The sequence below is a fragment of the Rhamphochromis longiceps genome, linkage group LG18 (assembly GCF_057381845.1).
Source record: "Rhamphochromis longiceps isolate RC_006_pf linkage group LG18, R_longiceps_female_GT1.1, whole genome shotgun sequence".
Taxonomy (NCBI): Eukaryota; Metazoa; Chordata; class Actinopteri; order Cichliformes; family Cichlidae; genus Rhamphochromis; species Rhamphochromis longiceps.
Window position 1 is genome coordinate 1,833,718 of NC_140574.1, and position 23,194 is coordinate 1,856,911.

Below are 23,194 nucleotides of genomic sequence, written 5' to 3' on the forward strand. Positions count from 1 at the left end.
GTCACATAACTTTGCCGACATGTGGCCAACAGGAATGTTTTAATGTTCTTCGTTATTAAACATTTGCACATAAATAAGTGACATAATATTCAGTACTTAGTGTACTCTTCGGCCGCCCCTCATCCGCTATGCATTCTGGGATATGTTGGGCCACGAAGTCTACACTGCCACAGCCTTAAAATTCAGGGGAATGAAGGACGCATTCCAGGGCCGCATTTCGAGCAGCCTTTGAATTGGGACAGCCTTCGGCGCGCCGCTGTGACTTAATCGGCCTTGAAATGCGGCCTTTAAGGCTGCAGACCCTGAATTGGGATACAGCCAGTGTCTGTTCGTCAGACTCCTCCCACCTGAATGCTGTCATTATACAGCCACTTGAGCTCGGTCCTTAAGATGTTTGAGATTAAATATCTGGCACTATGGCTCCATGAATATGGACTCTCAGAAGTGGAGAGTCCACTGCAGTCCAACATCAGGCTGGTTGTGCTTTGACTTGTGCAGACAGAAATCATCTCATTGGTTGAGTTCAACATCAGTGGGTGGAGTCAGAAACAGTTTCAGGTCAGTCGGTGAGGTTATTTCTGTCTTTGCCTCTGTGTGTTACTCTACTCGATCTATTTTCTTTTTCTTGTTTCCTTTTGTTCCTACAGACGTCCCACAGCAGCACATCTGTACGAAGGAGCAGGAGGAGGTTCTCCCTGAGCAGAAGCTCTGGAACCAGGAGAGGAGCTCCAGTCTGGAGCAGGAGGAACCAGAACCTCCACAGATTAAAGCGGAAGATGAGGAACTCTGCAGCAGTCGGGACGGCGAGCAACTTGCATTTGAAGAGACTGATACCTTTATGGTGACTGCTGCTTATTAGGAAAGAGATCATAGACCATGATAGGAGTATCTCCTCTCTCACAGCTAGAGAGTAGCTGAGAGAAAAGATCAGGAAAGAAAGAATAAAGATTTGGGATCATCTAAAAATTCAGAGTCAAAGTCAAAGAAGAGACTTCACATAAACTGACTTCACAGCAAAAATGTAAAAGACTCCTCTATCAAAAAGTCCGTGTGACTCTGGTGCAAGTAAAAAGTCTTTAAAATGTGAAAAGGTTCCAAATGAATAAATTTCACAGAATCCGCACATGAAAGAAGTCTTGCTCTTGTAAAGAATGTGAGAAACATTTTACTCACAACAGTACTTTGACTCTCCACATGAGAACGCACACAGGAGAGAAGCCATATCATTGTAAAACCCACGGGAAAACATTCAATGTAGGAGTTAGTTGTCAGTACACACACGAACTCAGACAGGTGACAAACATATGAATGTAAAGCATGTGGCAAAGTATTCATATTGTGTAGAAATATTTTACGCCAGCGGTCTCCAACCTTTTTTGCACCACGGACCGGTTTATGCCCGACAATATTTTCACGGACCGGCCTTTAAGGTGTCGCGGATAAATACAACAAAATAAAACTAGTACCGAAAAAAAGATTTATTCATAACACACGTGAAAAGACCCAAGAAAAACGATGAAAACAATAACAAAATAACGCTGAAAACCGATAAAAACCCTGAAAACCATACATTTCACACCTGAGCCTCAACTCTCGCGGCCCGGTACCAAACGACTCACGGACCGGTACCAGTATGAGGCCCGGGGTTGGGGACCACTGTTTTACGCCACACTGAAAATCACATGGGTCAGAAGTCCTAGTCTTGACAGTTAAACATTATTAGGGAATCCAGCTTTGGGCAAAACATCCAAAAATGTGTACATGTTTCAGTTTTCAGAGTTCAAACTCCTTTTGTGTTTGAGTTTATTACGTGTAACACTGATCAGTCTGATCTGTTATCTATCTACATCAGGCTTCTCGGTGATATTCAGTGAATTTTTATTCTGATTAGATTTTGTTGTTAAAAAAAACAAAACATGGACAGTTGTTTAGTTTATTTGGCTCATTTTCGATTATGAAGTTCATTTAAATCAGTTTATTGTTAGCTTTATTTAGGACAGCTTCCTTTGAGCTCATCGTACAGCCATGCGTCACATGATCCCAGGCAGTCATGAGTAGAGGAGGATAAGGTGGAGTAGAGTTGGATGAAAATAATGGAAGATTCATTTTTGTCTTCATGCATTTATTATTTTGAACATAATTTCACAGAATATTGCTGTTAGCTTCTGCAAGCTGTAAATAAAGCATTTAACTTGTTGTTAAAGTAAAACTCTTGTCTTTATTTTATTTGACTGTTTTGGTTTCCTTAAAATGCCAGTAGCCTCTCCTCAGTGATCTAAAATACAACTATGTAGTATGAGTGCGCTTGTTTTTAAAAAGTTCCTTCATGTAACGATCTGCTAGAGGGTGTGGGGGGGGCCACAGCCCCGTCCTCCAGGGCATGAAGCAGGTATGGAGGAGATCAAAACTCCAGACATCCAGAGGCCCCCAGAACACAAGAGACCAAGGAAGACCAACAGAGGGGCAGCCGCGCCACTGTCCCAGAAAGAGCTGAGGAGAGTCCCAGCCAGCTGTGCCAGAGCGACCGAGCCCCAGGCCGAGAGGCTGAGGGCACCCCACCCCCAAAGTGGCCGAAGTGAGCCCCAGGATCCAGGCTGGACAATCTAACACCAGACAATCAAAACTAGAAATACCGATAACTAAGCTACGAACAAGTCACACAGAGAAAACAATAATGAATGAACAAGACTCAAAAAAGCATAAAGACAAAACAAAGAGTCAGAAACCCAAGGACCCTAACAGTTTTATATTTAGACTATTATTTACTCGATTCTGTCAAAAAACAGACAAATATTCACATTGGTTGGTTGAATCTATGAAAATGCAAAAGATTTGACATAATGAAATGAATGAGGTGATTCTCAGCTACTAGCTTGAAAATGGGAATTTTATTTAAATATGAGAAGAAAGAGTTCTTAGTATTTTATTTTATAAAAGAGAAATTACGCAAAGGAATCAAAAATATGAAAAAAAATGACCTAAAGACTTTTAGCTCCATGTGAGAGATTTTACCTTAAAGAGATAAACCTCTGTTACTCTGTTTATTTTGCTTCTGCTGCATTTCTGCATGTCCTCATCCATCCATTCGCTATCGCTTATCCTTTTCAGGGTCGCGGGGGGCGCTGGAGCCAATCCCAGCTGTCATAGGGCGAGAGGCGGGGTACACCCTGGACAGGTCGCCAGTCTGTCGCAGGGCCAACACACAGGGACAGACAACCATTCACACTCACATTCACACCTAGTGACAATTTGGATTATCCAATTAACCTATCCCCACAAACTGCATGTCTTTGGACGGTGGGAGGAAGCCGGAGTACCCGGAGGGAACCCACGCAGACACGGGGAGAACATGCAAACTCCACACAGAAAGACCCCGGCCTGATGGTGGAATTGAACTCAGGACCTTTTTGCTGTGTGGCAACAGTGCTAACCACCGTGCCACCGTGCTGCCCTAGTGTGTGTCCTCATCCACTAAATATAAAATAGTGTAAATGAGCAGCTTTTGATGTTTGACAGTTTTTATTGTGTCTGAACGTTCCTGCAGTTGGTTTGTGGTTGATGTGGATTTGCTGCTCATGTGAATCCTCCCACAGTGTTTCATTAGCAGCTGTAACCACAGTGACTCTGATAAAACAGGAATTAGCAGAATCCATCTGATATGAAGCTGTGCTTTGAATACCACTTCCCTCCTCTTTGAAGAGTAGTCAGATATCTGTGTTCAGGTTTTTGTACAGCCTCTTCTACACTTTGTATCACTGTGTTTGTAGAGCACAGTAGTAGAGAGCTGTGTCTGCCAGGGTTAGGGCTGCTATGGTCAGATTAGTTGTTGTATCTGTTGTTTGGGATCCATATCGATTATTGGGAATATATTGACGACCACTGTAGTCTTTGGCTCCTTTCCAGAGTATAAACTGAGGAGCCTGAAGGTCAGAATGATGTCTGTACCAGTGAAGCTCTGGATGTGTATAACTTGTCTCATAGCTACATGTGAGTGTGACAGATTCTCCTTCTGTTTCAGTGACTTCAGGTTGTTGAGGAGTGATTGAGTCTCCAGCTGTTAGTCCTGGAAAAAGAAAGAAGAAAAGTAGTGAAATGCAGTCTGTATATCTGCTTAATGCAGCAGCTTCAACTAAACTTTAATCCCTGTTCTTAAACTCACCTATAATGTGAGATAGAAGCAAAAAGAGGTGCAGCAACATGTCTTTGGAGTTATTAAAGCCAGACAGACAGCACATGAACAATGTTCTTCCACTGCAGCACAATGACCAACAAATAATGTCATTGGATGAGCTCAACTTCAGTGGGCGGGGCCAGTTTAATAGCTCAGCCAATCAAACAGTTTTGTGCTTCCACAGCAGCTCTGTCTCTGTCTCTGATCTTTACTGCTTCATGTTGTCTTTGTCATCAGTCCAATGACAAAAACATATGTGAACTGCTTCAGTCTTTCCAGTCATGTCAAGGCTTCCAAAGTTTCCAGTGAAATGATGACTTATGTGAATGTGATGAATCTTGAATTATCTATTTTCACTAAATGATAGTTTAATTAATTATTTATATAGCACATTTAATTACAACAGGAGCGTTGACCAAAGTGCTGTACAAGAATACAACATACATAATAAAACAACTTAGAGTATTAAAAGCAAACACCAAATATGAATTAACAAATAACAAATAACTCTCATGCTGTATTAAAAGCCAGTAAATAAAAATGCGTTTTAAGATAAGATTTAAAAAGATTGACAGTATGAGCCTGTCTGATGTACAGGGGTAAATTATTCCACAGCTTAGGCGCTACGACTGCAAATGCTCGATCACCTCTATGAACCAGCCTCGACCTTGGTACAGCTAAAAGCAAAAGATCACTTGATCTAACAGATCTAAGGGGGGTATAAGTCTGCAAGAGGTCAGACAAATACCCGGGAGCCTGTCCATTCAGGGCTTTGTAAGTCAACAATAAAATTTTAAAATTAATTCTGAAGCGGACAGGGAGCCAATGAAGGGAGGCAAGTACCGGGGAAATGTGTTCACATCTTTTAGTACGTGTCAGAAGACAAGCTGCAGCATTCTGGACCAACTGCAGCCTTGCCAGGCAGGTCTGGCTGACTCCAGCATATAAGGAGTTACAATAGTCCAGCTGGGATATAATAAAAGCATGAATCGCTCGTTCAAAGTTTTTAAAAGATAAAAATGATCTCACCTTAGATAAAAGCCTCAGTTTGAAGAAAGACCGCTGTACAACTGAGCTAATTTTTTTTTCAAAGGTGAAATTGCTGTCAAGTATAACCCCCAAATTTTTGGCATGTGATTTGACAAAAGGCTCAAAACTGTGCAGGTTAAAATTAGAGGTGCTGGGATAGCCGCTTGGTCCAAAAATTATCACTTCGGTTTTGTTCTCATTAAAGTTAAGGAAATTAGAGGCCATCCAGGATTTAACTTCGCCGAGACACTGAAGTAAGGGTTCTAGTGAGGCAGGACTGTTTCCCTTCAATTGAAGATAGATCTGAGTATCATCGGCATATGAATGAAAACAAATGTTGTATTTTCTAAAAATTAGACCTAAAGGCAGCATATAAATGGAGAACAATATTGGCCCCAGTATAGATCCCTGGGGAACACCACAAGTAAGGGGAGCTGAGGAAGAGATAAAATCGCCAAAGCTCACAAATGATGATATATAGACAGATATTTTATATGAACAGAAAACATAAAAAAAAAACAAATACCGTATTTTCACGACCATAAGGCGCACTGTGCTAAAAGGCGCAGTCTCAGTTATGTGTGCCCTTACTGTATTTAACACACACATAAGGCGCACTGGACCATAGGGCGCATACAAGTACCGTATGCGTATTTAAAAATAAAGCGGGAGCAAACCTGAATTCGGTACCTTACTCACATTTTTATTACCAGTAATCGTCATCATCAACAACACACAAGCATACAAGTGTGCGTATTTAAAAATAAAGCAGGAGCAAAACAAAGTTTGGTACTCACATTTTTATCATCAATCAAACCCATCGAAGTCCTCATCCTCTGTGTCTGAATTGAACAGCTGCGCTAAATCTCCATCAAACATGCCAAGTTCACTTTCTTCACTGTCAGAGTCACTTTCCGTGCCGTGCGGCTCCTCGGAAACGATGCCGGCTTTTGCGAAAGCTTGAACAACAGTGCCAGCAGACATGTTAGCCCAAGCATCTACAATCCTTTGGCAAATTGTGGCGTAACTCGCCCGGCGCTGCCTTCCACTCTTAGTGAAACTGTGGTCTCCACCGGTCATCCATCGCTCCCAGGCCGCTCGCAGCCTTACTTTGAACGGGCGGTTCACACCGATGCCCAGCGGTTGGAGCTCCTTTGTCAGGCCTCCCGGAATGACAGCAAGCTCACAGTTCATTTGCTTCACAAGTTTTTTCACATCGGCTGTGAGATGGGCACGCATAGAGTCACAGATCAACAGCGATGGTGATGCATGGAAAAAACCACCTGGTCTCCTTACATACACCTCCCTCAGCCACTCTTTCATCATTTCCTCATCCATCCAGCCCTTTTCATTTGCCTTAATGATGATTTCTGCTGGAAACTTCTCTTTAGGCAAAGTCTTTCCCTTAAAATCACCATAGGCGGCAGCTTCTGTCCATTAGCATGGCAGCCAAGCACAACAGTAAAAGAAGACTTTTCATACCCCGTTGTGCGTATCGCTACCGTGCTGGTCCCCTTCTTCTCCACAGTGTGACTCACCGGGATGTCAAAAGTGAGCGGGATCTAATCTTAAATTCTCTCGCCGCTGCTCGATTTCCATGTTCCTCCGCGTAGCTGATGGCCTTCAGTTTAAACTGTGCTTCGTAAGCATGTCTCTTTGCCATTTTCAGGGTTGTTAAAACAACGATGTCCTGCATAATGCACATACCTGTTCTTTTATACAGGTATGTGCGATTGTCCCGGTATATACGATCAACGCCCACACTTCACCCTTTAACGTTCTCATGGTGTTCTCTACTACGTCCTCCTTACAACACATAGGACGCACCGCGCTATAGGGCGCGCCGTACTTTTTGAAGAAAATCTAAGACTTTTAAGTGTGCCTTATGGTCGTGAAAATACGGTAAAAGAAAAAAGGAAGTCAGTTAAAAACATTCGTGATATTTAAAGTCCCTGAACTGGATATTTCCTTTGTTTTTTGCCAAGTTACTGAATTAACAATGGAAATGAGTTTATTTGCTCTGTGTTGTTCTAAAGATGGTTTTTTTAGATGCCAAGACAGATTTCTCTCTTTTTTAAAACTGGCTTTCAAATGCATCACTGGCCTTGTCCCAGAGTTAGTGACCAATATGATTCTAAAAGTCAGCTCAGGGAGCCTGCAAACTACCAAAATCCAAAACATAACTTGGTGAGTCCTCGTTTTCTTTCAAATGTCCTCATATTTTGAATAGTTTACCATTTGCAATAAAACTAGCTGATGTTCAACATTCAGTCTGAGAATTGTTCTCTTCACAGCAGCACTTATTATTGACACAATGGTTGAACACAGTGCAGAAGGAGAGCCCCGCCTACTGGATGATGTCGCCCTCTGTCTCCTCTTTGAGTCTGACTTCTCTCACTTCCTCTTCCTCCTGGTTCACAGACTGTTAGCAGCATTTGAATCCCTGTAAGGAGGGAGGATGGAGCACTTTGCACTGTGTGCAAGGACAACGAGCCAAATGTTCTCCATCACTGAGCTGATTAATACTTGAAATTTAAGAATTATATGAGGCTTAAGTTTGACATGAACAGAATTTCACCAAAACAGAATCTCTTACAGAATTCACCTGCTTGCTGCTACTACTGCACATTCACCTAATGTATATACTATATATATAATGTTCTTCCTCTACCCCCCCCCCCCCCCCCCCCCCATTTCTGCACATGTCGAGGAGCGTGGGAGCGTGTCAGGTTACATTTCACTGTGTTTTATACTTATATACTTATGTATAATTATGCATGTGACAAATGAAGAACCTTGAACCTCTTATGGTTATGATTAGAAAAAAATACACATGGCATAAGCCGAACAGGGAATTAAGAGCAAAACTAAAATTGAAAAGAACACATCATCTCATCTATATGAAAGTATGAGCACCAGAACTTCTGATTTATTAGACAAAAGGCCAAATATTTAAGATCTGAATATAATAAAAAAATAATTCATGGCCAAATCGTAATAATAATTAACACATAATTTATTCTGGAAATGCTTTGTGAGTTCCTATGTAATCAAACTGTGTTTGTTGTAGTGGTGGATTAGCAGGTAGCTGAGCTAGCTCTCCTGAGCCTCCAGAACACGAGGAGAACAGCTGGACGGGCTCACCTGAGCTTCCAGCGAGGTCAGAAACTGCACCTGCCGGGGACAACACCCGAGGAGCAGTTTGTTTGTTCTAAATTCACCAAATCCAAAAAGTAACTCCTTTTTTAAAAATAAGATTTAAAAATGTCATATTATTCTGCGGTGTCAGTTTAAGGAGGCAGTGGATTCAAGATGGGAATCATGTTAAAGTTCAACCTAAGAAAACCATTCAGATAATTTCAAAACAGAAAACTTCAAATTTAATTTATAATATTTGTGATTTTCTTGTTTTTCATGGATGTAGAAAAAACATTGTTTTCAGCTGGAAACTGATTTGAAACAGAGAAATCTTCGACAGCGGAACAGTTAAAGGTAAATGCCCTCTGCCGGAACAACAACCGTGTGACACCAAGCGGAAATAAAGAAAGGAAAGGCGCGTGTGTGAACAGAGCCGGGAGTGTGGGACCGAAAGAGTCAGCACATCACTGTGGTGTTAGCGGCTTTGCACAGACTCACCGAGCTCTCTGTAATACTTTACATTCATTAATAAGAGAGAGGGGGAGGTGCGTTAATCACGTGACACCAGGCGGAAGTAAACAAAGGAAAGGCGCTAATGCCGTTAGCTTTCCTCTTGTGTGACTGAGCAGAGTGTGTTGTGTTGTTGTGTGTGAGCTGCGGCAGCAACGATGCCTTCAGTTCAGTATCTGAGAGAGTTCATCAACGAGCGACTAACTGCTGCTGCTGAACAAATATTCTTGGAGTTTGAAAAAACGATCGTCCAGTACGAGGAAGAGATCGACCGTCAGCGCAGACTGCTGGATATCACCTGGAAACCCCAAATCAAGCTGCACAGGACAGGTGAGTGTCCCTCTGAGGGAGGATCCTGATCACAGCTCTGCGGGACGTTTCTGATTGTGAGGACTTTTTGATGTGAGCTAACAAAGAGCAAACAGAGGACAGGACTGCGCTGCATTCAAACAGCAGGCGCTGAAACCATTTAAAGCTTTGAAGTCTGAACTTTTTCCTCCTGATGTTTTTTTAGCTAAGGAATCAGATTTATATATAAGACCAAGCTAAGAGAAATCTGAGCATGGATCGTGTGTGAGGCTGCACATGTGTTACATGTAGAGGTGTAACAGGGCAGCCATTAGCGGCTGGAAACACAGTGAAACAGACCAAGGCAAGTGTAGTGGAACAAAGTATTTATTTGCTATATGGCTCTCCTTAAAACAATTAACTTGTCGAGCTTCTTTACAGCACAAAAAATCCATCCTCTAATGACAACTGGCAGCCTTAAATATGTTCAGCTGTCACAGACTTAACCATTATTCCACTCTCAGGTAAATTCTTAAATCCCAACCTTCCACCACAGTATACAATATATCAATAAGAATAAATAAATACATAAATACATCTTCACATTTACATATTAATAAATATTTCACACTTTAATGTTACACAAAACCCAATATTATAAAAACCCAGAAACCCAAGCACAAAAAGATTCACCACACTCTCTTTACCAATGGTCTCTCCCGGAACCTTTAAATGGTGTCTGGACCCCCGGGGAAACATTTGCCCAAACACCTTGAAGAGGACACAGGCAAGAAAGGTGAGTAATCATTAACTTACAAACACTTATTTGCACCACTTTTATCCCTAGATTTCACACACACACACTTGCATTAGTTTTCCTTACTGGTAAACCTTAATCACAATCACCATTCTTCTCTCCTGACAGACAACCACCACATTCCTTGATGAGGAGCAGCTGTGCAGGATCTGAAACAAGGCCACCAACTGATTTTAAAATTCCCAATAAATAGTCAATAAATATTTAAACTTCTTGTGTGCAAATCCATGCTTAAAGTGCAATGCTCATAAAGTGCTTGATAAGGTGCTTTTAATAAAGTGAAAGGTGTGCTCTAAAGTGCTATACAGACAATACAATATAAATAAATGCAGTAAGGGAGTCCTCTTCCTTACAAGAGGTGACAGTATCTTCATGTAGTTGACGTTATTCCCCTTTTCAATATTTTTTTTTTTTTACTCATACAAGCTTATGGTTGCAGAGGATATTTACTGATTTGTACTTTTTTTTTTAAATTATCGCATCTGTTTCATTATTTTCATCCCTCCAGATGTCCCACTGCAGCCTGTCTGTGAGGAGAAGGTTCTCCCTGAGCTGCAGCTCTGTGACCAGGAGAGGAGCTCCAGTGTGGACCAGGAGGAACCAGAAGCTCCACAGATTAAAGAGGAACAGGAGCAACTGTGCAGCAGTCAGGAGGGGGAGCAGCTGGGACTGAAGGAGGAGACGGACACCTTCATGGTGACTGTTGCTGAGGAAGGAGAGCACAGTGAACCAGAAGCAGACCATGAACAGCTTCCATCTCTCAGCTCTGATAACTTTTTTTGTACCAAACCAACAGACATGGAAGACATTAGAATTTTTTTCCAGTACAAAGAAGACATCAACCATCAACAAAGGCAGTTGGCTGTCAACTGGAAACCAGAAATAAAGCTCTACAGAATAGGTGAGTCAGTCTCAGGGAGGATCCTATCAGGAGGATCAGAGGAGCAGGTCATTGATCCATAAAGAAACTGACCACATGACTGAAACTATAGTCAAATGTCTGTAGCTCAGTTTGTAGAGCAGGTCACCTACCAACTAAAAGGTTGGTTTGATCCCCATTTCTGCCACTCAGGTGGGTTTTTTTTTCTGTTTTGCAGCTTGCAGGCTTGTTTCACCTGCATGGAGAGCTCCTTTGACTGCATGTTGTATGTTCACAGCAAAATCTTCCAAATGCAAGCACCACAACTCAGATCAACTGCAGGCATTTTATCTGCTTAATTGATAATGGCATAACAAAAGAATTGCCCATGAAATGGTATTTGAGTCAACTGTCCAATTACTTTTACACATGTTAAGGAGCTGAAACTCTTAAACCCTTCATCCAATTATAATTGGAATAAAATGTTTCATTTCATCTGACCAGCTCCTTTGCTGATTAAAATGAGAATCTTGGGCTTATTTTTACTATTTTCTGTCCAGAAAAGAACTCAGGTTGTGACCACTGGATTATCGGACTGGACTGGTGGTACTGTCTTTTAAGAAGGGAGGGTGTGCTCCAGCTGTGTGGGGGATCACACGGCTAAGCCTACCTGGGAAGGTGTACGCTGGAGTACTGGAGAGGAGAATCCATTAGTCAAACATCAGATTGAGGATGTACAGTGCAGTTTTCATCCTGGTCATCGAACACTGGCTCTTTATCCTCTTGAGGCTGTTCGAGGGTGTGTGGGAGTTTGCCCAACAGTCTACAGTGCTTTGTGGACTTGGAGAAGGTATTCGACTGCAGTCCTTGGGGTGTCCTGTGAACGGTGCTTTGGAACTATTGGCTATTTTGCCGTTGTCAAAGGGCAGTTAGTCCCTGTACAGCTGCCCTGAACTTGGTCCATGTTGGCAACAATAAGTTGGACTCATTCCTGGTGGATGATGGGTTCCAGCAGTGCTGCCCTTCATCACCAGTTCTACTTTTATATCATCAGGACTTCTTGGTACAGCAAAGTGGCAGAGAGTCTCAGGTTTGGTGGTCCCAGAATCTTAACTGTGTTCAACAGACGACTTGTTTCTTTTGGTGGTGACTTGATGCACTTTGCAGCTGTAAGTCACCTGGTGCAGAGTGTGAAACAGCGGAAATGAGAATTTAGCATCTCAAAGTCCAGAGCCATGACTCTCAGCTGAAAAAGGGTGGCGTGCCCAATTCCAGGCAAAGGCAGACCCAGGACACAGTGGCAAGATCTGATATCCTTAACTGCTGTCTTTGCACAGTCATGTGGTTGATTGTCGATTATTGCCATTCCTTCAGCCATGTTGAATGTGTGCCATAGGTGATATGCGGCTGTGTAAGCGTGCTGGAGATCTTTGTCTTCCTGGCTGGTGTCTAAATGAATGCACTTGAGCTCAAAAATGCCACTACTCCATGGTTTGTGTTGGAAATTTCTCATGCCAAAAGCCACCAACCGACACCTCTGCCAGCATTCCATATTGGGACAAATCGTGGTCCTGGCTGTTGTTGCTGTAGCTTTGGTTCACGCTCAGGCTGTGCTCGTGTAGCCAATGCAGCAGCCACAGATTGTTGTATCTCTGTTTTTAAGTCAGCTGATACAGCCACCATTTGTTTAGCTTTTGTTTTGTTCATGTTAAACTCTGAGTCCCTTTCTTCCATCTAATGTTTAAGCAACCTTTTGGTTAATTGTTTAATCTTTTGCTCTGGTTTCTCTCCATGTCTCCTGACATGATGTTGCAAGTGCTCTCTCCATAACGAGTCTGTCATAGCACTCAAGTCGACCACCCCATCCAGCGAGTCTTGTACAGATCTTGGCACTGATTTCTCCACAAGAGTAAGGTTGCCTCACTCGTATCAGGCCGCACACTTGTGTGATGTTTTCAGAGTTTGGCTGCTTGTTCCAGATATTCAGCCAGAGACTCGTTGGCTTCCAGCTTCAATCATTTGAGTGCCCTTTAGGGCTGCCACAAATGATTATTTTCATAGTCGACTAGTCACAGATTATTTTTGCGATTAGTCGACTAATCAGATTATCATCCATTGGACGTAAAACGTACAGCTTATTGCACCAACATGAATCTGCTCTTATATGTGATTAGCTTACAGCTTTAAGTGTTTAGTAGGGGTGCAATGATACACAAAACTCACGGTTCGTTCGATACTTTGGTGTCACGGTTCGATATTTTTTTCAATACAAAAAAAGTTCATGCCTTTTTAATTAACATTTATTAAAATTATAAATATATATTTTAACTGAAAAGTACAGTTTTTAATTTAATGTTGCTGAAACTACAAAGTAATTTAAAAAATCTATCTGATGGAGAAATCCCTCATCTTTGGAAAAGAGAGTTTATTACAGAGAAATGGCTCTTTCCAAAATAAAAGCTATACTATCCGCTTCTTCTGGGCTATATTCTCAGCAGCATATTAAACATATCAGGTCCCCATAAGGAGAATCATGTGCTAACGGCTGTCTAAATGACTCGGGTAAAGTTTGTAGCATGCGTGCTTGTTGTTTTTGTCTTTGCACTAGGATGATGTCGGAGTAAATGTGCAGTCATATTCGTTGTGTTCCCACTAGTGCTGTCAGCGTAAATCTCGTTAAAATGACGTTAACGTCACAACACGGCAAATCTCCGTTAACGAGCTACCGTGGATCGCCCCGTGCGTGGGGCTGGACGGCCAACACGTTAACAAGCTAACTGCGCTAACACACTAGTTCCCACCCATGTAATTGAGCATTGCGTGGCACATCTGACACACTGTTTTACTTTAGTCCATGACGCGCTTACCTTCAGGGTCATACGTCACATGAAAACCAAAATAGTTCCAAACGCCAGATCTGAATGAGGGTGGGGGAGGTTCAATTTCGGGTAGCGTTGAGGCAGTTGCCATGTTGCAACGAGCTTAGTTTCTGTCTTGCTAGCTTGTGCTGTGCTCAGTGGATCTGCGCTCGACAGTGCAGCCTAGGCAGAGTAGTCGAACGCAGATCCACTGAGCTCTCAACACAGACAGCATCGTCAGGAGAAAAGTTGATAAAATAAATGAAAAATTTTGTATTGTTCGATACATATGCGTACCGAACCGAAAGCAGTGTATCGAACGGTTCAATGTCGATACGAGTATCGTTGCACCCCTAGTGTTTAGGTATGTACTAACTAAAAACAAAGACAAGATGATAGTTTATTAAGTTTTGATGATATTTGCAGATTGTTTCGGTGGAGTTTAATAAACTCACCCGTCTGATCCTTGCTATCTAAAATATAACAGGACACCGGAGTAAATTCTCGAGCATCTCACACTTCTGATAATCAGCTGTCTGCTTGACGTTTATTCAGCTGTGTAAAAACTATAACTTTAATCTCAGCCAAACCGATTTACTCAGGAACAAATAAAATACTGAAAAAAGCCAAACAATATCATTTTTAAGTTCTCTAAGTGACTCATATATCCTGTTGAACCAGAGTGGCAAAAAATCTTGAGGGGTTTAAAACGATTTGCCGGGAGTCCGGTGTTCTCACGGCTCTAGTTAGCCTAGCCCCCGGCTCGCTATCGAGCTAGTGGGTAACAGACGTCTCCGAAAACGTCGGAGCGCTTTTGAAAATATGCGGTGTCCTGATAAACTGAGCAGATATTTGAGGTTTACACAGCTACATTCTCGCCTGAAAATATGTTAAACGTTTATTTTGTGACCCAGAAAGAATAATAAGAGTAACATTAAAACTAACTAGCTGCCGCCATTGTTGGAAACTGAGCCGGGCCGCGCTATGAATTCTGGGGCAGGTTGGGCCACGAGGGATACACCCAACCCATCCTTCAAATCTGGGGAAATGAAGGACGCATTTGTCGGCCGCGTTTGTCGGAGTCTTTAAATTTGGACAGTCTTCGTTGTGTAGCTGTAACGTAATTGGCCTACAAATGCGGGCACAGGAGGATGCGGTTCCTCAATTTGGACACAGCTACGATACCGGACACTGCTTCTTCTTCTTCTTCGTGGATTAACAGCAGCTGGCATCCTTGTACATGCAGTGCTGCCATCTTCTGTTTCAGTCCGATATTACACTCTTAAATCCTGCTACTTATTCCTGCGTCTTTTGGGATCTTGCAAAGCTTCAAACGACGCGTCGACTATTAAATCAGTCGTCTACAATTTTGATAGTTGACGTAATCATAACTAAATGACTAATCGTGGCAGCCCTAGTATTAAAATACACCAAATGTTTTCCTTTTAAGCACATTTTATATAAATCCGATTTTACCAGTAGGCTACCATTGTTATTAACTTCTCAATGCACTCTGGGTAATGATGTCATACGGTTGCACAGCATTGAGTTCACAGTTAGCAGCGCACTGAAAATGGGTTCTGTTCAACCTTTCCAGTATGAACCAGTGCAAACCGAGAGAGGATGAAAATAGTCAACCATAGTCTATGCGGCTGCTGCTTGCCAATGGCAACGGTGACTGAGAGCATAAAGAGCTCAATTTTATGGCAGCAGCTATCCATGGTATCGCATAACTGCATGATCAAACCATTAACACATTTTAATTTTTATTATATAGTGAAATTACGATATTGTTGTTCTTACAGATTCTCCATGCAACACAGTGCACCAAAACTTTGAAGCCGTATGTCTTAATACAGATGTTCTTTGGGCAGCCCTCGTTGGCCTCCATGACCGGCATAGTGCTGGTTTACCAAGTCGTAACCAGGTCACTAGTAGGCAAGTTAATTAACACCCTCGCCGACAACCAATACGTGTCATCGTCCCAGAATGCATTGTGTACGAAAAAACATGGCCGCTCCCACGGCTCCAAAAATAGTTTTAAACAACAAAGATTTAATGGAAAAACAAAAATTGTAGTTATTCTCAACTATGTTTTTATGTAGTGAAGATAATTTGTAACATATTTAGAGTAACTTGTCATAATAGCCGGGGGTCCTTCTAAGGCGTTAAAGAATTCAGCAAATGAAAACGAAACGATCAACAGTTTCTGCCAGATCACTGTCGCCAAAGTGCTTCTCATAGTCATATGATTGTTGGGTTTTTCTCTGTATCTGTTATTATAGGATGTACTGTACAATATAAAGCGCCTTGAGGCAACTTTTGTTGTGATTTGGCGCTACATAAATTGAATTGAATCGTCGGCGTCAGTGTATCTACAGGAAATGATGATTTGGTTAAAAATGTCTGCCAACTGACTTCTTCCCCTCTTCTGTGGAACCAGCTTCCAGTTTGGATTCGGGAGACAGACACTATCTCTACTTTTAAGATTAGGCTTCAAACTTTCCTTTTTGCTAAAGCATATAGTTAGGGCTGGACCAGGTGACCCTGAATCCTCCCTTAGTTATGCTGCAATAGACGTAGGCTGCCGGGGGATTCCCATGATGCATTGAGTTTTTCCTTTCCAGTCACCTTTCTCACTCACTATGTGTTAACAGACCTCTCTGCATTGAATCATACTTGTTATTAACCTCTGTCTCTCTTCCACAGCATGTCTTTATCCTGTCTTCCTTCTCTCACCCCAACCAATCACAGCAGATGGCCCCGCCCCTCCCTGAGCCTGGTTCTGCCGGAGGTTTCTTCCTGTTAAAAGGGAGTTTTTCCTTCCCACTGTCGCCAAAGTGCTTGCTCATAGGGGTCATATGATTGTTGGGCTTTTCTCTGTATCTATGAAGCGCCTTGAGGTGACTTTTGTTGTGATTTGGCGCTATATAAATAAAATTTAATAAAATTGACTTCTTCCCAAAGCCCTATCAGCTCGCTGATCACATGAAAACCTGCAGAAGCACTTTGGTTAACAGCAGCTCTTCTGAATGGAGCTGCTGATAGTTTTTAAGCTGCTTTTACTGCTCAGGGGACGAGCTTTCATGTTCCAGAGCAGCTGACATTAACTTCCACTATGGACCCGCCTCATCTGCAATAATTCAGCAGTCGTGAATGCACAAATACAAAAGTCAGCCATTACTTTTATGTAACTCTGGGTATAATCGGCTCTGCTCACAACCTCTTGAGATTCTGAGGAGCGAAGCTGATTTTAAAAAATGAGTCCAACGTCTAACATCATCACTTTTCTTCTTCTTGTGTCCTTTTTTTCCCTCCAGACGACCCACAGCAGCACGTCTGTAAGGAGGAGGAGGAGGTTCTCCCTGAGCAGCAGCTCTGGAACCAGGAGAGGAGCTCCAGTGTGGAGCAGGAGGAACCAGAACCTCCACAGATTAAAGAGGAACAGGAGGAACTGTGCAGCAGTCAGGAGGGAGAGCAGCTGGGACTGAAGGAGGAGACGGACACCTTCATGGTGACTGCTGCTGAGGAAGGAGAGCACAGTGAACCAGAAGCAAACACTGACCAGCTCCCCTCTCACAGCTCTGATATTTTTGCGTTTCTTCAGTCCAAATCTAAAGAAATATTTGAAGTTATTAATAATTCTATCCAGTACGAGGAAGAGAACGACCATCAGCACAGACTCATGGATGTCAGCTGGAAACCCGAAATACAGCTTCACATTACAGGTATGTAAAAGTCTGAATGAAGTCACACATGAATGGGACTCATGAAGCATCCTGATCACAGCTCTGCGGGACGTTTCTGATTGTGAGGGCTTTTTGGAGATGTGAGCTAACAAAGAGCAAACAGACTGCACTGTGTAAGTTATGAATCTGAATCATGATCAACATGTTTGAAGGAGGTCAGGAGAGAGGTCTAACAGTCGGCGTCTGCAGCCTTCTGTTGAACACGGTGGAGGTGCTGTCATGGTTTGCGCTGCATTTCAGCCAGTGTTGGAGCTCATATTAACCCTTGTGTGGTGTTCGTATTTTTGTTACTCAGCCAGTGTTCATGGGTCTGGTGGACCCGCTAGAGTTTTGGCTTTCCAAATTAACCCTTTAAGACCTACCATAGAACCAAGTCCGCCAGAGCTTATATTATATTTTTACATGCTGTGGAGCCATTTTTGGGAGCATTTCAAGTTGCTATACATCAATACAACCATTATAGCCCAAACTTTAATAATATGTCTGCATTAGGTGCATAGTAATTACATAAATTGCAAAAAAGTGCAATAAACTACAAAAAAATTGAAAATCGTTTTTGTTTTTTAAACATATATTTCTAGTTAGAGAAATTTAAGAGGCTTATCCCTCAAAACTGTAAATACAAAAAAGTTGCACAAACTAGTTTCCCACCACAGGAAATTTATTTTGAGTGTCTTCATAGTTTTATTTTTGAAATACACCAATTTTTATATACTGCAGGAAAAACGAAAATAAATATTATAGTGCAAATTTGCAAAATAACAGCATATGCATCAAAATAAACTATTTCCAGCAGTGCAATATGAGTCCTAAGCATCCCAGAAATGACACAGAAAGTCATAAAGTCAAACATAACTTTTTAAAACACCAGTATAGGCTCATAAGCCCCCGATCGTAAAAAAAACTACATTTCCGCAAAATGACGTCACTTCCGGTTTCGGGCAGGTCATGCGGTCATGTGATAGTTCGCGCTGATGGACGTAGGAAGTGTTACAAACAGCTGATCGGATCGGCGAAGCGTGTTTCTGGAATATCATGTTTTTGTTGCTGCAAGTGATTTTTATGCAGTTTTTGCAAAGCTATATGTGGAAGGAAACTGTGACCGAGGACAAGCTGATGGCATCAGATGTAAGTACAACTCCTCTGGTTTCATATGCAAAAAAAATTATTGCGCTAGCTTACGTGGTTGCAGTGCTACCGGGATTTAAAAATATTTACGCAAAATGGAGCGTGCCCGCTCCGATCGGCTGTAAAGGGTTAACACTATCAAACAATTTTATGTTAAATTACTCAACAGATGTTTACTTCATCCCAATTACAAGACATATGAACAGCAAACATGGTTAATTTTTTCCCTTTACCTTTGTTAGATCACATTTATGAATTAATGTGCTTCTCGTTTTTCTTTTATATAAAATGTTATAAATAAATCAGTTATAATCAAGTGGAGTGAGTGGAAAGACACAACACATTTACACGTGAAAAAATAATTAATTGTTTAATTTTTCTTTTGAAAAAAACTGAACACGGGTCTCACAGACCCGAACACCATACAAGGGTTAAAACTGAAGGAATTATAAATGCGGAAAAGTACATGCAGATTTAATCCACCGTACAATATCACCTTGAGCCTGGAAATGGCTTCATTTTCAGTCTGAGTATGATCACAAACAGTCAGATGATGCATCAGAAGGTAATCTTTGTTAATGTTGTTGTTACTGTTAGAAAGTTGGTTTGTCGTGTCATACTGATCTTTTTTTTTTTCTTTTTTTTTTTTTTTTGCCTGTCCCGTTTGGCTCTTTTGCATCAGAATTGTTGTCTAAAGGCAAAGAAAGATGCCCAACGGATTTACTTTACCAAATTGACCATCCCAGTCTTGCCGTAATGGTCCATTTGATTCACCTTTTATTGTTTATTTTATTTTCACTTACTGAATACGGGACAGACTTGACTGGAGGAAAGAAGGGGAGAAAGAAAGAGGGAAAGAGAAACAGCTGAGAAGAGGGACGGGGGAGAAGGGCAAAAAACAAAAACCAACAGAATGAGCAGAAAAAAAAAAAAAGAAATAAAAAATGCATATATCAATCACCTGGATCACCTGCTGAGAAAGAAAAAAACAGTTTTGATCTCCTCCATACCTGCTTCATGCCCTGGAGGACGGGGCTGTGGCCCCCCCACACCCTCTAGCAGATCATTACATGAAGGAACCTTTTAAAAAAACAAGCGCGTCCATGCTCACAGGTGTACACACGGGTGATCACACCCACAAACTACACCCTTTTTGGCTCCTACCTCAAAGCACACTGTGTTCTGTTGATCTTATGTGCTGCACAATAATGTTTAATATTTAGTATTTACTGTCATATTCCCATATATCATTGTGATGTTGTTTATTCTATTACTCTTGTTCTCTTCTGCTTGCTTTCTTTTTTCTTTCTCAGCAGGTGATCCAGGTCATACTGATCATTTATTCATTCAGTATATGTTCACTGCCTGCAGCTTTTCTACCTTGCCGTTTAACCTCTCTCTTCCTTTACTGCTGCACGTCTGCTGATGTTCCTCTGTTGATGAGCTTATATCTGGAGTAGCAGCCTTTGTGGATGACACTTATTTTCTCTGTAAAAGTGTTATTTTGACAATGTATTTTCTCAGGCATGTTTTTCTATTATCACATCACAGAGGGAGAGCAGCTTGGACTGAAGGAGGAGACTGATACCTTTATGGTGACTGCTGCTGAGGAAGGAGACCACAATGACCCAGAAGCAAACACTGACCAGCTTCTTTATCACAGCTGTCCTATGAATGAGAGCCAAAATCATGAAGGAAGCTGGAATTTAGATTCAGGGACAAATAGTAACTCAGAGAGTCGGTGTAACTCTGACACAGGTAAAAAGTATTTAACGTGTGATTTTTGTGGAAAATCCTTTAATGAAATGTACAAAATGAATCGACATCTGACAATCCACACAGGTAATAAGCCGTATTCTTGTGAAACATGTGAGAAAAGTTTCACAGTGAAGGGTAATCTGACTGTACACATGAGAACGCACACAGGTGAGAAGCCGTATTCTTGTGAAACGTGTGGGAAAAGTTTTCATTTGTCATCATCACTTAAAGACCATAAGAATGTCCACACAGGTGAGAAACCATATTCTTGTAAAACATGTGGGAAAAGTTTCAGAAACGGGGGTAATTTAAATATGCACAAGAAAGCACACACAGGTGAGAAGCCGTATCATTGTAAAATATGCAGGAAGATGTTCATTCGTAGAAGAAGTTTATCTGAACACATAAGAATGCACACAGGTGAGAAGCCGTATTCTTGTGAAACTTGTGGAAAAAGTTTTTATTTTTCATATTCACTTAAAAGACATATGACTGCCCATACAGGTGAGAAGCTGTATTCTTGTAAAACCTGTGGGAAAAGTTTAACACAGAGGGCTAGTTTGACCATACACATGAGACTGCACACAGGTGAGAGACCGTATCGTTGTAAACGATGCAGGAAAAAATTTATAAGTAGTAGTTGTTTATCGGTACACATGAAAAAAGCACACAAGTGAGAAACCGTATCATTGCAAAACATGTGGGAAAATGTTCCCATACAGAAGAAGTCGTAGTCTTGAAGAATTTAGAGAGACTGACATCTGAGAGACCTAGCGTAACAGAAGATCTAAGGATTTATACAGGTTCACAGGAGAGCTGTTAAGAGAATATTTATCTACCGGGTGGTTGAAACTCAATTTGAATATCAAGTTTTATATTTGCTGTCTATTCGTTGATAGCTGATAGCTTTTGCTGATTTGGAGTTGGTGTCTTGTGATGTAAAAGTGCATTTGAGCTATTTGTTTTTTAATAAATAGAAAATGTTGAAGGTTTTTTTTTAATTTTGTTTTTTACATTTTGTAGCTATTCAGTTTATTTGGTTCATATCATTTTTGGTTATTTAGTTCATTGACTTTGTTTTGTTTTTGTTTGTTTTTTACTTTTCAGTTTTGTAAGAATGTAGACGTTGTTATGCGTTGTTATCATCAGGTTATAACTGTACCAGCATTGGGGAGGGTCTTTGTTTTGTTGTGTTTTATCTGCATAGCAGTAACTAATGAAAGAATATTTTGACAGTGATAAAGTAGAACATTTGTTTCCCTTGGACTCCTCCAGCCAGCAGCAAAGACCTCGTTCCTATAGCTGCACATATGTTTCTCTGCTTGAGAGCACAGTGTGAGGCAAAGATGTTTTTCCTGCGTCATGGGGACCTGCCAGAGCTGAGGAAGGCTGGTTTGAGCTCAACTTTCATTCAGCATCGCTTTAAAAGGTCAAAGAGGGTTTTAAGCAGAGTAGAATAAGCTGGAACAGGGATAAGTGAAGATAACAGTTTACTTAAATTGTATCCTTTATAACTGTTGAATAGATTTTTATATATTATTGCTGTTAGCCTTCTGCCTGCATTAAATAAATTCAATCTATGATTATATTAAAGCCCATCTGTCCTTACTTTATTTCATTCAGTAGTTTCTTTCAGTAGTCTTTCCTGAGTGATGTAAAATCCAGATTGTGTTAGAGAAACAGTTTTCCCCTTTACCTCCGTCATTTTGTTACATGCCTATTGTTACAACCTGGTGCCCTCGTGGTTTACTGTGGTGAAGCTCGCTCACTGTGAGAAGCTGATCATTGCATCCAATTCAAATGTTCCTCTACTCTGGAGAGGTTTCTGAAGAAAACAATACTGATGAAGAAAGGCATGAAAAACATTTATTTATTTTTTTGTTTTATCTTTTTTGTGCTACAGATGGTCAGAATCCCCTTTGCAGTAAAGACTTGCACCCATACCTGCAGAGGCAACTGTTTGTTTATAGTTTCTTTAATTTTCTTTATTTTGATATTTTTTTTGCATCATTTTAATACTGATGCTGTGCATTGGGGTTTTGTTAAAATCTAGACATGACTTTAGAATCCAAAGATGGGTAAAGGGCCACCATGCACTCAGGAGATTTTGGGTTGCTTGTTTTACACAGCGGCACAGGAGTGCAGTTTCTTCGCTTGTCTGTGTCAAAGATTTTCAAAAAGCAGATGCTGATTAAAAATCCTCACGGGCTGTTTTTGGTCGTTCGTACTCCCTCAGCCTGTTCCTGGACCCACCTAGATGTTTGGAGGCCTCTGGTCACTTAGCCAAGAAGCACAAATAAGGCCACAGCCTGAAGTTAAGATGCTTTTTCTCCTTCATGGGGACCAATCACAGCTGACAACAGCTGCCTCATTCAACTCATTCCCAATAAATCCTTCAACAATTTTTGTTTCAAACAAACAACTTTCACTTCAAACTATTTGTAACTTTTGTCACTGGACTGCTTCATTAGTTTGCTACACTTCTTCAAAAAAGCAACAAGTTAAACAGAACGTGAACGTGGCCAGACATGGAAAAGAAAGTTCAGTCTTATAAAAAAAAAATGTGGTTGGGTCTCGTGCCCCAGTCCTGGGTTTCGGCACCACTGTAAAAGATGCACAACAGACCCGACCACATGATCGCACTTTTTAGTACACTCCTTTATTGAAACTGTCAACTTACACACGTGGCCGCAGCTTTTCAGCAGATGCTTAACATGCGCAACTAATGTTGAACATTAGTTGCGCATGGTTTTTCTGCCAGGTAACTGGTGCCCCACCTGTCAGAACCCCACCAGTGGCGCACGCCACATACTTTGAGAATAACTGTTTTAAGCTCATCTATTATCCAGCCATGTTTCAAGATCCAAGGTGGTTACAAGTACAGGGAAA

General features: G+C 41.4%; 1 protein-coding gene across 1 annotated transcript; it reads left to right on the plus strand.

The window, feature by feature from the left end:
- Positions 1–8,721: 8,721 nt before the first annotated feature.
- LOC146647368 (uncharacterized) lies at positions 8,722–22,043 on the plus strand. Its single transcript, XM_085388864.1, has 4 exons — positions 8,722–9,178; positions 10,462–10,854; positions 16,991–17,398; positions 20,099–22,043. Exons 1-4 carry the CDS (start codon positions 9,007–9,009, stop codon positions 20,980–20,982), a joined length of 1,857 nt encoding a protein of 618 aa, XP_085244990.1. The 5' UTR covers positions 8,722–9,006; the 3' UTR covers positions 20,983–22,043.
- Positions 22,044–23,194: the final 1,151 nt, after the last annotated feature.